Source organism: Sinocyclocheilus anshuiensis, unplaced genomic scaffold (assembly GCF_001515605.1).
Source record: "Sinocyclocheilus anshuiensis isolate Anshui unplaced genomic scaffold, SAMN03320099.WGS_v1.1 scaffold212, whole genome shotgun sequence".
Taxonomy (NCBI): Eukaryota; Metazoa; Chordata; class Actinopteri; order Cypriniformes; family Cyprinidae; genus Sinocyclocheilus; species Sinocyclocheilus anshuiensis.
In genome coordinates, this window is record NW_015558566.1 from 219,185 (window position 1) to 234,934 (window position 15,750).

The 15,750-nt window shown below is 37.9% G+C and overlaps 2 protein-coding genes across 5 annotated transcripts in view; one reads left to right on the top strand and one right to left on the bottom strand.

Moving 5' to 3' along the window:
* Positions 1-7,466, bottom strand: part of LOC107679500 (metabotropic glutamate receptor 1-like) — a 31,658-nt gene extending 24,192 nt beyond the window's left edge. For 2 of the 4 annotated variants that reach the window (XM_016475064.1, XM_016475067.1), the window contains exons 1-3: positions 7,391-7,466; positions 5,000-5,856; positions 1,241-1,490 (exon numbers count right to left, since the gene is read on the bottom strand). In XM_016475064.1, the coding sequence (XP_016330550.1) occupies positions 1,241-1,490; positions 5,000-5,735 (986 nt within the window). In that variant the 5' untranslated portion in view covers positions 5,736-5,856; positions 7,391-7,466. Of the gene's footprint in view, positions 1-1,240; positions 1,491-4,999; positions 5,857-6,767; positions 6,790-7,390 lie in introns of those variants that run through there. The other 2 variants (XM_016475065.1, XM_016475066.1) reach the window with 2 other exon arrangements.
* Positions 7,467-11,604: 4,138 nt separating this feature from the next.
* LOC107679485 (sialomucin core protein 24-like) overlaps positions 11,605-15,750 on the top strand; it is a 10,570-nt gene continuing 6,424 nt past the window's right edge. Inside the window, exon 1 of the mRNA XM_016475041.1 lies at positions 11,605-11,789. Within this exon, the coding sequence (XP_016330527.1) occupies positions 11,714-11,789 (76 nt within the window). The 5' untranslated portion in view covers positions 11,605-11,713. The remainder of the gene's footprint in view (positions 11,790-15,750) is intronic.

Sequence of the window (15,750 nt, forward strand, 5' to 3'; positions counted from 1 at the left end):
AAAAGAAAACAAATTAGTTGTTTATTTTAAGAGATCTATCTTATTATCTCTTGTATATTTAGTATTGCTCTTTAATAAAGAAAAATGACTTCTTATCCGATTAATCGATGGAATAATCGGTAGAATACTCGATTACTAAAATAATCGATAGCTACAGCCCTAAACATATGGCACATTCTTAATTTCCATTCACAAGTGATTGCATGATGCATTTACTGGTGGGGGACCAAGGATCATCTTTTGCTTGCCTACTGGTTATTTGGCATCAGAAACATGTCCTGAGAGGCTGTGAGATTGAATATTTAATACCCAGCCCACAGCATTTTTCCATCCCTATCTAAAGTCGTGGCCTAATGGTTAGAGAGTTGGACTCATAACCCAAAGGTTGCGGGTTCGAGTCTCGTACCGGCAGGGTTTGTAGGTGGGGGGAGTGAATGTACAGTGCTCTCTCCCACCTTCAATACTACGACTGAGGTGCCCTTGAGCAAGGCACCGAACCCCCAACTGCTCCCCGGGCACCGCAGCAAAAAAATGGCTGCCCACTGCTCCGGGCGTGTGTTCACGGTGTGTGTGTGTTCACTGCTGTGTGTGTGCACTTTGGATGGGATAAATGCAGAGCACTAATTCCTAGTATGGGTCACCATACTTGGCCACATGTCACGTCACGTCACGTAAAAACAAGTGACCACCCTCTCTGGCACACGCACCCAAACATAAACTCAAACACTCACACCACATAAAACAAAGGCAGGAGGCAATTTCCAGGGATTTGAGAGCCAGCTACTGAATCAAAAATTATTCATTAGTGGTGAAAAGTGTGAAAAGCGCCTCTGTTCACAATGTCCATATTTAATCTAATCTGGTTTCCCTGGAAACTTGCGTATTCGGTAGCAACAATTTTATTTCCAAGCATTCCAATGTCTGCTCTTCATTCGCCATAATATGAAACACATACATAGGCAGTTAAAGCAACATGTAAAATGTACTAATAATTATTCACGGCATTAGAATCACATTTGCTTATTTTGCACACAATATGCAAAAGCATCAAAGATGATTCAGTTGTGATATAACCATGAGCAAGACAGTGTGGGTGTTATTTTGACTTTTTTGCCCTCTGTGTCTCTTCCAAAGCTTGCAATTTATTCCGCTGACATGATTGAACATGATCAAATTATTTCTAAGCATCGTGAATGATGTGGTTTCTCCTGCCCTGAAACGGAACGGTTTTCAGCCTTACCTTCCAATTAGCTGGAACTCTCCAGAAACCCCACGGCGCCGCATGGCCATCAGCAGGCCACGGACAGTCATTCCTTCACAAAAGCAGAGGACCACGCGGGCTTTGGGCAGACGCTCCCGCAGTTTCTTAAGCAGACGGTCAAAGTGCTTTTCTCCAGCATTACTGTATATCTTATCAGAGTGGGCGATACATAGACCCTCCTCTGCAGCCAACTCCTTAAAGGCCTCCATGCCACTCTCTCCATAGTTACCTGTGTTCAGACACAAAATGTAGGACGGTTAATAAAGGATAAGCTAAAACTCATATGAAACTAGTGCAGCTTTAATCAAAGACACAGAATGGAGGATGGATTACCGCCACTGATCCAACACCTGTCAGACCAGCCACAGCCCAGGATAAGAAATGGATGAGAGTTGACTATGGAGGACACAAAATGACAGGCAGACAGGCAACTGAAAAACATGAAATGGAGAAATGGTCACCACCATTCTGGATAGAAATGGCGTCATACAGTTAGAATGAAAACACAAAATAATAAAAAAATAAAAAACAAATATATAAATCTCATATAAATGCCTTTTTGGAATACATGATTCTGAATGGTTGATCACAGCATTCAGTAATCAAATATTCTTGTTTAATAACTGATAAACAGCAACAGACTTTCTACATAGATTGTTTATTCGCCATCATGTGATTCCAAACCATCATAATTTCAGGACACAATGAAAGTCAAATGCTGTTTTGGACCCCATTGATTTCAATTGTATAGACAAAAACAGTTGAAACATTCTTCAAAAACATCAACATTAGGGTGACAGAATGTTCATTTTTGGGTGAACTACCCCTTTAAGTAGCTCATATCCCTCTTCTTCTCATATTTCACAACCACATGTTTATTTATTATGTAAGTAGCCAAAGCAATGAATCCCTTCAGAGTGATTCAAGACCTGATCACCCCGTCTGGGTTTATTTTGCGGTAAGGACCGGCTGACTGAACATTATCCTTTAATTATATTCCACAGGCATTGTACTGTAACTAGACAAGTAGGACACCAATAATACTTTGTGGTGCTCTTGAGAATTCTGCAAATTACCATAATAGGTCACTTGAACACACTGTGTCCTTTTCAAAATATTGTATGAATCAGAAACGGGTCCGTACAAAAGCTGCAGGCTCACAATGGTACACTTAAAACATCTTCCGTTCCATCCTACGCCTGGGCTGCCAGGCGAAATTTACATCTTATTGTGCAGGCAGCAGAGGTCACTGCTGTTGACTGTGCTCAGGATAAGAACAGTGCTGTCTAATCAGGAAAGATGAGAGGTGTGTGGTCACTGATGACTGTCTGGAGGTCAGTCTCTGTAGTGTGGGTGTGCGGGTAACAATTTGAGCACATTCACAGTTCTGTGGCTCTCTAACAATTCCTTTTTGCTCTGTTTCTCTCTTTTTTTAGGTTGTTTGGAACAACTGTATTTTGCAGGTTTAGGTTTCATTCTTTGTCGCTTCCTTTTTCTCTTTCTCTCTATAAGCCCTAAAACCCTATTTTTTCTAAACCATGTATTTGGTATAGAAGGACACATGGCAATGTTGTTATTGTTAACTAGCTAAACTGAAACTAAAACTATTAAAAAATGTGTTTGGTTATTAAAATAAAACTGACATAAAATACTACATAAATGTTCATGATTAATGAATATTGATGAACTTAAACTAAAATTAAAAAGGTTGATAATATATATATATATATATGTTTTTTATGAAATTGTTTTAGCCTTCCTGCTTAGAATCATAAAATTATGTGGAGAAAACAAACAAACAAAACAAAAAACAAAACAGACTTGTGAGTTAAGATACTGAACTCAAATGAACTTCAAAATCAAAATATTATACCGAACACTCAACTTTTTCCATTCATTTCATGTCTTTGTTAGAGTATGTGAACCTACTTTGAAACAAAAATAATTAAAATATATACGAATGTCCTACAAATGAGAGGTACCACAAGTAGAGTGTTAAATAAACCATTTTAATCTAATACTCAAAGTTCACTGCTCTGTTGTTTTGGTAATAACTAACTAGTGTGCCGACTTGGCTGGTTTTAGAGGGATTTTTGGTACTTTTTTTAGCTGCTCACACTGGGAGATCAGCCAAACCAGCTGAAGACCACACTGGATGACCAGCTTAAACCAGTTAAAAGCAGCAACTGAGCTTTTATTTTTGACTTTTCAGCAGGATTTACATCAATAGAACTCTATGTATTTTTTTTTAAAGATTATCAAGCTTGTTTCAAACTGGTGCCTGTTTAAAAATGGCTATTAAAATGTCTCTAAACCAGACAGATGAGTTTATATTTGGCTGGGTAATTAATGTAATCAAAGATCTCTGCTGTTACTATGAGCAACAGGCAGAAATGTCCGAGACAGTTGCTGATGTTGTGTTTATGAGTCCACAGTTCGTGCCTGATAAACCATTACAGAGTCAATTCTGAGATGGAAAAGTCATCTTACTAATTATTTATCACCAAACCAACAGAGCAGTGAACTTAGAATTAGCATTATATTGCTTATTTACATCTGTCTAAAGGTCCCTTTACTTTAGGATATTCAGATTATTAACAAATGCTTGTTAGAAGTAGGTAGATGAAAAGGAGGGCATTACTACTAAAATTGTAACTTAGCAGTAGTTACATTGTGTCTTATTGACTGAAGTATGCTGACAGTAACCTAAAGAGTTTATAAACCAAGCATGTTTGACCTTATTTACTTTCAATTCCATCAGCTAGTGGAACAGAATTAAAACACACACAAAAAAAAAAGTGATGTGGCCCATGAGGACATAAATCATCACAATGTGTGGTTTAACAGACAAGCTTTCCACCTCTGGACATTTTATAAACAAATCACCAACTGAATTGAAAGTGATATACACAACAGTGCTGGAGGGAGCAACAAAAAAATGTGTGTTGTGAGCGAGAAGGGGAGAATACATTATTACCCTCATTATGTATGGAGAAACTGACTGAGTCATTAAAGCATGCTTCCATATGCAAATAATAAAAGGTCTTTGGTCCACTTGCACAACAACTCTAATAGGAGTGCATTACCATTTAGGTACATTTAAAGAGTGGTGCACTCATTATCTTCAAATACAAAATTTCCAATTGTTTTTACTTAATTAAAAATGTTAACACTTAAATCCTGTGTGTTATACGTTCACACTTTTATATTTAAAGTCAGACTTACACAACCTAATCTAATTTTGTCAACCTATAGTCAAAGTAAGGGAAACTAGAGAGTGTTGTAACATGGAGTCTAATCCATTAGAAAAGAGCTACAGTGGTGAAATCCACTGTCATACCAGCACTCTCCTAAAGTGACAGCAGAAGTTGTAAGATTCTGTATATTAGTCTATACACTGTTTATACTGTATATAAGTCAAATTTCTGGCTTGATTTGCAATCATGTTAAAGGATGTTAAATGATAGAAGTATTTTAGCTTTAATCTACATGTTTGAAAAAAAAAAACTAGAAATCTTGTCACAGCTGACCAGACAGGAAGGGCTGTAACAATGTTCTTCTACTGGACCCACAAATATTGCACATAACGGTACACTGTATGGGCTATATATATGTTACACTGTATGGGCTATATATAAGTCCTGTATGGCATTTACGTCGTTTAGAAAAGTTGTTTAAAGGTCTCATACTTTTAACAAAAGGAACAGTGAGAACGGCAGGTTCCTGCCAGTGACTTACCCTCCGTGTGAACAGCAGACACGTAAGTCCAGTTATAGTGTTTGACAATGTCGAGCATGGCGCGCGCCTGCAGCGTGTCAGAGGGCACGACACGGAGGAAGTATTTGAAGAGAGTTTTGTCGCTCAGGTCTATGCTGGTCGCCGAATAAGCGATCTGGGGGATGTTAAACAGCTGGAGGAGATTCTGCACCTGGATGGCCACCGAGCTGGAGCCCGGACCTATGACTCCAGCGATGGGCTTCTTGCTAGGAGGAGGCTGGTTGGAAGGGGTCCCGTCGATGCACCACTTAGATCCGTCTTTGTCGTCCCGAATTGAGATGAGGGAGTCTCGGATGAACTCGATGCTTTGCTCTAGCGCCACAGAAGAGTGCCAGCACGAGTCCCGGATCTCGCAGCCCAGGCTGATGTTGGGCAGTAGGTTCTGGTCGGCGTTAATACGGTCCAGCGTATAGAACATCGCTTCCACTCGCTGGATGCCGTACTGCTCCCTCACGTCTCCGCATTTTCTTTCGGCCACACGCTCGGCGGACGGCTGGTGGTGCACGGAGAACAGCGCACCGATGATCACGTCGCCATCCATGCGGGCGACAGACCGGGCCGCCGCTCGCTGGACCGCCGAACGCTTGTATATGTTCCCAAGCGCATGAGATGAGAGTGTCGGTAGAAACAGACACAGGAAAAGTGGAAAGTGTCCGCACGAGACCCTGGGCATCTTCAAGCGTGCCATGTTCCACATTGTGTGACGGGCATAGCTTGCGAGCTGCTCGTGCCAGCAGTGCTCGTTTCTCTGCAGTCCCAGATTCAATTAAGGGACCATGATGCGCACGCGAGACCACATGAATGCGCCCTGACACCTGCTGAGAAAACATAACACTGAGTTAGTTAGGGAAGACAAGTGCATTTATTATTAAAAAAAGGCGTTTTAAAAGCATGCATCCATTAAAGGTCAGTGCAACGTATCGTTTGACACCGATGAAGTAGGGGAGTGATGTTCTAACAATTTACCCAATTAAAAATGAGCTACATGGGTGAAATCACTCTGACCACCAGCCTAAATGCTGAGATTACAGTTGTAATTAGACTCAGTAACATATAAAAGATGTATGGAACAAATAAAATGGGTTATGCTTGGTTTAGAATTTAAGTGTGATTGATGACGGAAGTGGTATATCAGCTGTTTTCGTTTCATCTGATAAATAAATCCACACGCTTTTCATCAGTCTAAAACTAGAAATACTATTTCCAGGGGTTGTAAATCTTTCCCATTTATTTCTTCCCAAAAGATTGCACAAAATGGGATAGTGCATAGTTCCGTAACTATTATGCTTTAAGCAAATGTTTGATGCAGTTGCAGTTTTGAATTATAGGCCTACTATTTTAAATGATATGGGGTGGGGTGGCATAACAATTATTTGAACAAGCACATTTGATCACCACAACACGTGCACAAAATTTTAAATGTTTTCGGTTGTTGTTAGAGCTCACCTAGTGGGGCAGTTTGTAACAACAGCACCCTTTATAACCCTTTTGGCATTCATTTACATAGATTAAGAATAAGCGGTATATTTACGAACTAATTTTAGTAGCAGACAAAGGAATATTATATTAAAGTTTGAGACGCGTAGCGTAAAACACAAAGTTCAAATCAAAATACGTAATACGCGCCGGTCTCTGTTAGGTGACACTTCAGAAGCTTTCTGTGAACTATGAAGACAAACTTACGTCATTTTTCATTCTATGCTATATAATTATCGAACGAAAGACTCACTGGTCGAAGAAACATGTGATGTCAGAATGAGCATCATTCCCAAGTTTTGTTGGCGAGGTCGTCGTTTTCACGTCCTTGCAGGGACGATTTCAGCACCGCGGACAGCGCAGACAGCCGGATGACGGACAGTCAATGAAACTATAAGACGTGCCTTTGTAGTCAAAGCACAACTACTGGATGCAATGTGTTTGCACACAGAACCACAGACTGTGTGTCCCTTAAAACCCAATGCGACTATAGGCTATACAAGATATACTTGTTTTCAGACAGAAGTAAATTGCGCTCATCTCACTAAAATCTTAATCTAAGTCTAAATTCAGGGAAAGAGAGAAAACAGAATCCTAAAAAATAACTATTGTGCCGTATGATGCGTAACAGCAAAGACAAATGTCTTATGCCATACATTCAGAATCGTTTCTACGCTTCTTCTATCGTTTCCATTCAGCATTTATAAGCATCAATGGCTTAATCGATTGCACTCAGTGACAAATGAGCCATAATTACAATGCAATGCCTCCTGTACTCTCACTGACTGACATTGCCGCACATCTGTCTGTACCTGCAGTTACCAAGAATACAAGCAACAATGGAAACATCTGCACAGGAATTCGATCATTACGCACCTGAGTCAATGAGACATCGCTTTACCTCCTTCTGAGACAGCTGCTGCACTGATGATATACTTCAGTTATCAGTGTGCAGCCCAGCCAGAGGTACTCACTCTCTCTCTCTCTCTCTCTCTCTCTCTCTAACATTTTGATGTTAGTGGGCGGGATCCACCAGACTTGGCTTGTCGGTACAAGTCGTCAAATAAGTAGTGATGTGAATGTAAATTTAGTGCTGTCAAACAATTAATCGCATCCAAAATAAAAGTTTTTGTTTACATAATATATGTATGTGTACTGTGTATATTTAGAATGTATATATAAATACACACACATAGAGTGGTTTTTTTTTTTTATATTTACATGTATATACATTTATATTCTTATATTTTATATTATACATCAATATATTTAATATATAAACATAACATATTTTTCTTAAATATATACATGCATGTGTTTGTATTTATATATACATAATAAATATACACAGTACACACACATATATAAACAAAAACTTTTATTTTGGATGCGATTAATCGTTTGACAGCGCTAAATATCAAATGGAACATACGATGTGGACTGATTGACAACTGTCATAATAACAAATGTCAACTATTTTTAAACAAACCACTATTTTTGTGATAAACTTGTTATATGTAGGTTATCTAAAAATCTGTAATAAGTTTTAAACGTAATAAATAATGACAGCAATTATGTTTATGTACACCCCATACCGATCCGAACGGCTCGAGCAGGCTTCTGTTGCTATGGCTACCTCAGACGAACGCGATTTCTGGTGGATAGAATCGCTAGGTGAAATTAAAAAGCTCGTATTCATTTGCAATTTAACTTTTTCGGTCTGTGAGAACTTGCATACTCTTAAAACATAAACATATTAATGGACATAAAACAATGAAAAACATAAACATATTATTAATGAACATAAAACAATGTAAAAGGAATGTGTACTTTTAAGACCGCTTGGCCAGGCTGGCAAGCTTGGTCAGCATGGGAGACCATTTTAAACCAGTTTAAACCAGCAAACCATCTTAGGCTGCTTTAAGCAGGTTTTTAGATAGGTAGTTCAAAATTACTAATGAGGATTTTGGAATATTGGAAAAATGGGTGTGAAGCCTATTTGTCGAAATTTGTATGGCCTAAAAGTACATTCTACTTTTATTGACAAATATATGACAAGATTGAAGATTAAAATTAATAAAGAAATTGGTCCTCAGACAAAGGCTTCATGGTGCAGGCAGCAAGGGATGAACTTCTTTCTGTGAAAATACTTTATGGTAAGAGACATGAAATATGCATATGGATATTACAACACAATTAAAGGCACAATATGTAATATTTTTTTATTAAAATATCCAAAAACCACTAGAACAGTGTTATATATTTTGCTGACTTGTGTACTTACATTATCCCAAATGTTTCAAAGAATGTTTAAATCCAGAGAAATAAGCAATTTTAACTAGTGACACGGACCGTGTCCATAGTGTCATTGTGTCTCCTGCCAATGACGTCATACACCCTCGATTTCAGGTTTTGTTTTGTAGAAAACATGGAAACACCAAAGACGCTTTAATATGTTGTGTGTTTTATTAGACCGGTGACGACCGCACAGAGTAGCATTATAACAGAACTTTCAAACGTATCTAGTATGATAAAACAGCGCTGCTTTACCCCACATACGCACGACCGGAAGGAGCGGAAGCGGTCGACTGTGGCATAATAAAAGCTCCGCTGCTTTCGAGCCGTGTCACGCTCGTTCAGCGGCCTCGTTTCGCTTCAACGGCTTTCCGCCTCACCGTGCTTCATACTACGATGTTAATAAATCATTAGCTCATCCATGAACATGATTTCTGCCTGAGTCCTGTCGGATTGCGTCGGCTGTGGGGATGAAGATGACAACTCCCATGATTCCACACCCAGTCACGGCGTCATCAAACTACGACTTTGTTTCTTTGTTTGTTTTGAATACGCGCCCTCTAGCGGCAAAAACGTACATATTGTACCTTTAAACAAATGCTTCACATTTAGCATATTTAACAGTAGTAATACATATTTTGGTATGAATCTCATGTGAAGCAACATGATAGGCTGGATATTATCTATAGGCTACTCTCTATTCACTGACAGAGCAGCACTCTATTTAGAAAGATTGGACTAGTAAATGCAGTATGAGAGTGAATTGGATGTGAAAGTATACAGCGCCATCTGCTGACAGAATGACACGTCTGGTGTTTCTAGACTTTGGTCATGTTTAATTGCAGACAATAGTTAACGTGCAAAGATTTAGGCTGTGTCAACATTTTTCAGGCCTAAAAAACTTATACTGATTTCCAGTTAGCTGAGCAGTTGTAAAGGTATAGAAACTATGATACAACTGGATTGGACTACAGATTATCTAGGCCTATAAAACAAAAATGCGGTTCAATATTTATTGCAATGGTGCTCTCTGGTGATTTAAGGTTGATAGAGCAAAACAATAAAATAAGGAGGTGTGAAATGTAGACCCATTACGCCTTGCTAAATGCTATGTTTCAGTGTATTTTCATCTTAATCCAAGATGATAACACTTTCAAGATAAACATTACATTTATTTTTCGGTTTTTATTATATAATTCTTTTTCGGTTTAGCCCTGCTCTTTTGTTATCTTATATTTATAGAATCGTCATAAAATTTTGAAATATCAACGTGTTGTTTTTGCATTTTGAAATGTAAACACAAAAACGAAGTGCAGAATATTTTTGTCCAGTAAATATTAGCAGTTTTTAATTAAAAAAAATTACCTGGACACTAAGGTTTAACACTTGGTTTCACATCAACAGAAAATTCACATTTTTTAATGAACTCGTCCACTGGGTGGTAGCATAGCAAGAGTTCATGATCCAATATCTGTCATGTTATAATTCTATAAACAAAATTCATAGCCTACAGTTTTGTTTCTTCTGTACTAACATAGCTTTGACAAATATTAATCATTACTTGTATGGGATTTTACAGCAGTTGTTGCTTGCTGGTGAAATGTCAATGCATAGTAAAATACTTTAACAAAAATGATTATTTTAATAGTTTCAGTGCACTGATTCGTGAGCGCTTGAAGACAAATTATTGTAAAACTGACACAAGACAAGGAATTATTTTGGATTAATCTCTTCAATATTTTCAGAGGCGTTCGCCTGCTTCTGTTTCTCACATTTTCTTTTTTTCTTGCCTATCACTCAATATGGGCCAACAAAGGTACCAAAGATACCAAAATTATGTCATATAATTTAAAAAATACAAATAAATGAATTAATTGAAACAACAGAATGGCTTGAATAACCATATTTTGCATATCATATAAACTATCTGAAGTAGGCTGAGTTTTGGTGCGTTAAGTTATGGTATCTAGAAATGCTGACTTTTTAAAACTAAAGTCAGGTAAAGTTGTGTATAAAGCTCTCTTATGTCTCAAAACCAGTGAGTGTTTGCACCCTATATGGCGTTGCAAAATAAACTCAGGAGATATGGACCTGTGGGCATGTCCTATCAAATTACCCACCGGCATTTTGTTGGGAGGGCTAGTAAAGGCTCATATGGTAAAAGTACTCTATAGTGGTTGGAACGGCTGCTCTACAAATTATTAATAAGCCAAACACATATTGCACGCATGATTTCGCCAGATGAGCTTTATTTTTATACATGGCAACATTGGGAGGAAGTGTCAGGCAAACACGTGGCATACGATAGTGGAATGGCTAGTGTCATGTGAAACGAGGTCTGAAAAGGGGCGGGGCTTAGCGGCCCAAATAAATAATACTCTTTATATTTAAACTTTTCAATGTGTGCTTTCATTTCATATGCTATTAATGTTTCACAGTGTCATTACTTGCGTGTAAAATATCACCTAGATAGCGGTTAAAGTAGCATGTGGTCCATGTAACCTTTCTCGGCGTCTGCCAGGATGAGCCAATCACGACTGTTTGTTATTCAACTTATTTTTATAGCAGCTGTCGGTGCGGATTTCTGTTTGCATGTCAAGTACCAGACCTAGGAATTAATACCTTTAAATGGTACACGTTTAAAAAACACAAATGTCTTCAATCAAACACACAACGTCCTGACATTTGATTGCTGCTCAATGAAGATTTATGTTTGTGAGCCGCCAAGCGCCCCCTGCAGGAAAGCAGTTTTTTGTCCCAGGATTTTAAACCACATTTGTGATCCCAGTCACGTGATGCAGAAAGCAGGAAGCGCAGCAACATCCACAGCAGCACTAGAGTGAAACTGCAGACTGCTCGACCTGAACGCCCGAACCAGGACTGAGAATAAACCAACTAGACACCATGTTTTGGAGGCTTTTCTTCGTGACAATATTACTAGCCCTCTTCGGATCGTTGACAAGCCAGGGATTTGCGCAGGGTGAGTGGATGTCGAATCTGTAAATGTAACAGTGAAACAGCGAGACTCGTTGGCACAACACACACCAAAACCGTCTCTATCACGCCATCGGCTGCACCTTAAGTGTGATTTTAATTAGGAGTGGTTGCGATTCCGGTTCCATAACGGATTATTTTTGTACTTCTGAGGAATAAATGTTGGGTAATGATTACGTTTTTCTTGCATCAACTGCCCTCGGTAACGTTAGTCTGTTGTCAAATGACAAGGTCATTTTAGATTTCAAAAGAACGGATACAACTATTAAGAAATAAATTCGTTACCTTTTTAATGAACCGACTCATAAGAATCATTTGGACGGTAATCCGACTACACTGACCATCCCGCATATTTTAATCCACTAAAAAGAACCGGTTCCCAAGAGTCGTTTTTTTTTTTCTTCAGGAATCGAACTAAGTTACTTTGGTCGCTGTGCATGACTGTGTTCGAAATGCCATACTATCATACTACTCTTACTATTTCTGCGGTATTCAGTATGTATGCTGTGCATAGTATACAAATTTTCTGCATGCATGGAATACCAGGTTGGCCTACTATAGTTGCCAGAATCTGCTAAATATAACTCAAGTACACTGAAATCAGTACAGAAGCTGTGTTCGGAATGGCATACTACCATACAACTCCTACTATATTGCAGTATGCTATGTGAATACTGTGAATAGCATGTGAATTTTCTGTATGCATGGAATGCCCGGATTACCTGCTACATTTGCTGAAATTTGATGTATGCATCTGAACACACTGCATGGGATACTGTTTCCCAGAACGCAACGCGCTCCATGTGACGTTTCATCTTCAAACGCGTGAGTGAACTGGAGGTGGGGAATAGTAATTATAAATGTAACACTTGTATATGTATGTATATACATGTAAACTACAAACTATCGCTGCGTATCTAAAAACGATGTCGTTAGTAGGACATAAATTGTACTTTAATCTCTATGGCACATTTCCGACCAAGTTAAATGACGTCACCTTTATCTCTGTAGCACTTTACACATTAGGCCCTATTGTTTCAAAGATATGAAATAATAATAATATTGCAGTAATATAATATATAAATAAAAATAATATTTTAATTATGCAAACAGAATTCAATTCCGCTGTCAAGTATGAAGTGTTTTTACAGAGGCTTTTTGCATTAACTCCGCCCACCAAAGCCTAGCTGCGATAAACAGCACTACAAAAGACACCTGTTTATCTGTAGTATTAGTATCAGTGGCGCAGTGAGTAAAACACACGGGATGTGTGCTTTTGACGCGGTCGACCCGAGTTCTATTGTGCCTTTTGTCAAACTCGTGCTTCTTCTTTTCCCATTACATACCAGATCAGAAAGGCATTTATTTTCAATAAAAATTAATATTTGAAAAGTGGAAATAAAATGCCTCATTATAATACAGTGTTATTAGGTATGCTTAGCTGTAGGTAGGTTTTTGTCACAATGAAGTTGCATTCATCTATTAAAATTTCTATATGTGATAATTTACACTCAATATGTTATTGCATACTGTTTTATAATGTACTACATTACTGAATTATAAACAGTGTTGGGAAGGTTACTTTGGAAATGTAATAGGTTACAGATTACAAGTTACCTATTTAAAATATAATAGTAGTGTAACTTTTTCAATTACTTTATTAAAGTAATATAACTGATTACTTTTGATTACTTTTTGATTACTTTTCTAAAATTCTAATGAATGTGTATTTGCAACTGTTAATCATTTTCAAACATTTACACCATGCAGGGTTAACCTTACAGTAGTGCTCAACACTGTCAGACTTTCAAAATCCTTCATCACTTGAATTAAGATGATCAAATTTGAACACATCCACCACAAAATCAGACTTTAGTACCGCCTTTTACTTTGAGATTCTTCTGACGTTCAATGCAGATTTAAAATCATAAGAAATAGTTTACTGATACTGTTTTTGAAACCAAATCTTGTAGTAAATTAAACCGCATGTCTGCGCCATTAATTTCCACGAAGGGCGGACTGGGAAAAAAACTTCAGGCCGGGAAATCTCACACTCATACACCCACAACAAAGTCTGAAACATGGACAACCCTATTTTTTGTATGGACCTCACATAAAAAAGGTTTAAATCCTTAGGTTGGCAAATGGAGTACCATTTGTATTTATATTTATATTTTACTACAAATGCCATGGTTAAACTATGGTTAGTGTAGCAAAAACCATGGTTAATTTGTGGTTACCATGGTTTATATTCCGTCCGCGTTAGGCTATAGGAATTCCGTTTTTATGACTGGATTCTACAAACCAGTCTGTGTTTTTTTTAATTATAGGGCCGTAGCTATATCTCAGAGTAGTCAGTGCAATTTGGGAAAGAAATCAATTAAATCTGTATGTGGATGTGTGTAAATATTCAAATGTAATCCCCTTTGTAATCGTTAACATTTTCATAAGTAACTGTAATTTAATTACACATTTTTTCTTAGTAACTGTAACTGATTACAGTTACATTTATTTTGTAATTAAATGACATAACGCCGTTACGTGTAACTAGTTACTCCCAACACTGAGTATAAATATCTGCCACCTAACTATTATTTACATGCCTGTTGCTAAAGAAAATGCTGTTTAGTGTAGGCTAAACAGAATTTATCGTTATTTGCACTTAGTGTAACTAGAATATATCACTTTTTCCAATTAGTGTAACTGCCAAAAATAGCATTGTTCAGTTAAAGACAGCTCAGTGTTGGTTCAGTTCTGTCCAATGTGTAAAGTTCATCAATTATGAAATGAGTTCAGTTGGGCAATATAGCATTAACATAATACAGTAAGCAGTAAGCAAGTATGTCATTTCGTACACAGCCCATGTGTTTGATTCAACAAAAATACCTGATTCTTAAGAGTCATTTGGTCTTGAATTGGAATTTCCTGGTTGTTTTGTATGTTTCGCACTATAGATTCAGTTGTGATGTAGTTACAAGAATCCACGGTGTTTTGTCCATACCGGCGAAGGAAGGATCGAGAACTAAAACCTTCTTTGCCGGTGTTTTTGAATGAATAATTCGAAAGAACTGGTTATTGATTCCCAACCTTAGTTTTAATAACATATTGTTAAACGCGGGTGATACACTTTGGCCTCGTTATGATTTTTTTCGTGATTCAGATTTACTATCTGTGTTTTAGATATTGCCCAATACTGAACTCAAACTGTACAGTTTTTTAAAAACCTGTCTAAAATAATTAATCACTTATCGTGTGTCTCACAATGATCGCTGGTTTGCCGCTGTTATGTAATCCAATACATCAGGGCTTCTATTTTGTTGTCTTGTGGCTTTGCTTCCATTGAGATCTACTGCGTTGTGAAGATCTATATTTATCCAGAGAATCACATGTTGGGCTGTAAAATAAACCAGAGAACTTTCTCTCTCTCTCTCTCTCTCTCTCTCTCTGTTGGAGCAAAGGCAATAGGCACTTGGGCTGTGTCTTAAAATCTACTGGGCTGCCTACTTACGCAACCATTTTGGGCCCAGCATGAAAATCAAATTCATTCTTTATCTATTTAATGCATGTTATTAATCTTATTGTGAGCAATTTTGACCTTGTAATGTTTAATCGAAATGTCATAACTGGACCTTTGGTGAAAATGACAGGCTTCTCTCTGGAGATGTATACAGGGCTTTCTTTTGTGATTCGTTACACTCTCAATTAGTGTTGTCAAAAGACCCGGTATTTCGGTACCAAGTCGGTACTAAAAAAATGAAAACGTTACGGTACCAGGTTTTCTTAAGTACCGGTGGTACCGAGTACCCGGTCAACCCGGTTCTTGATGCGCTAAACGAAGCTATCCTCTTCCAGTGTTGCCAAGTCCGCGGTTTTCCCGCAGAATTGGACTGCTTTAACACTGTTGCCGCAGGTTGTTTTTCATGTCCGCGGGTTGAAAAACGACCCCA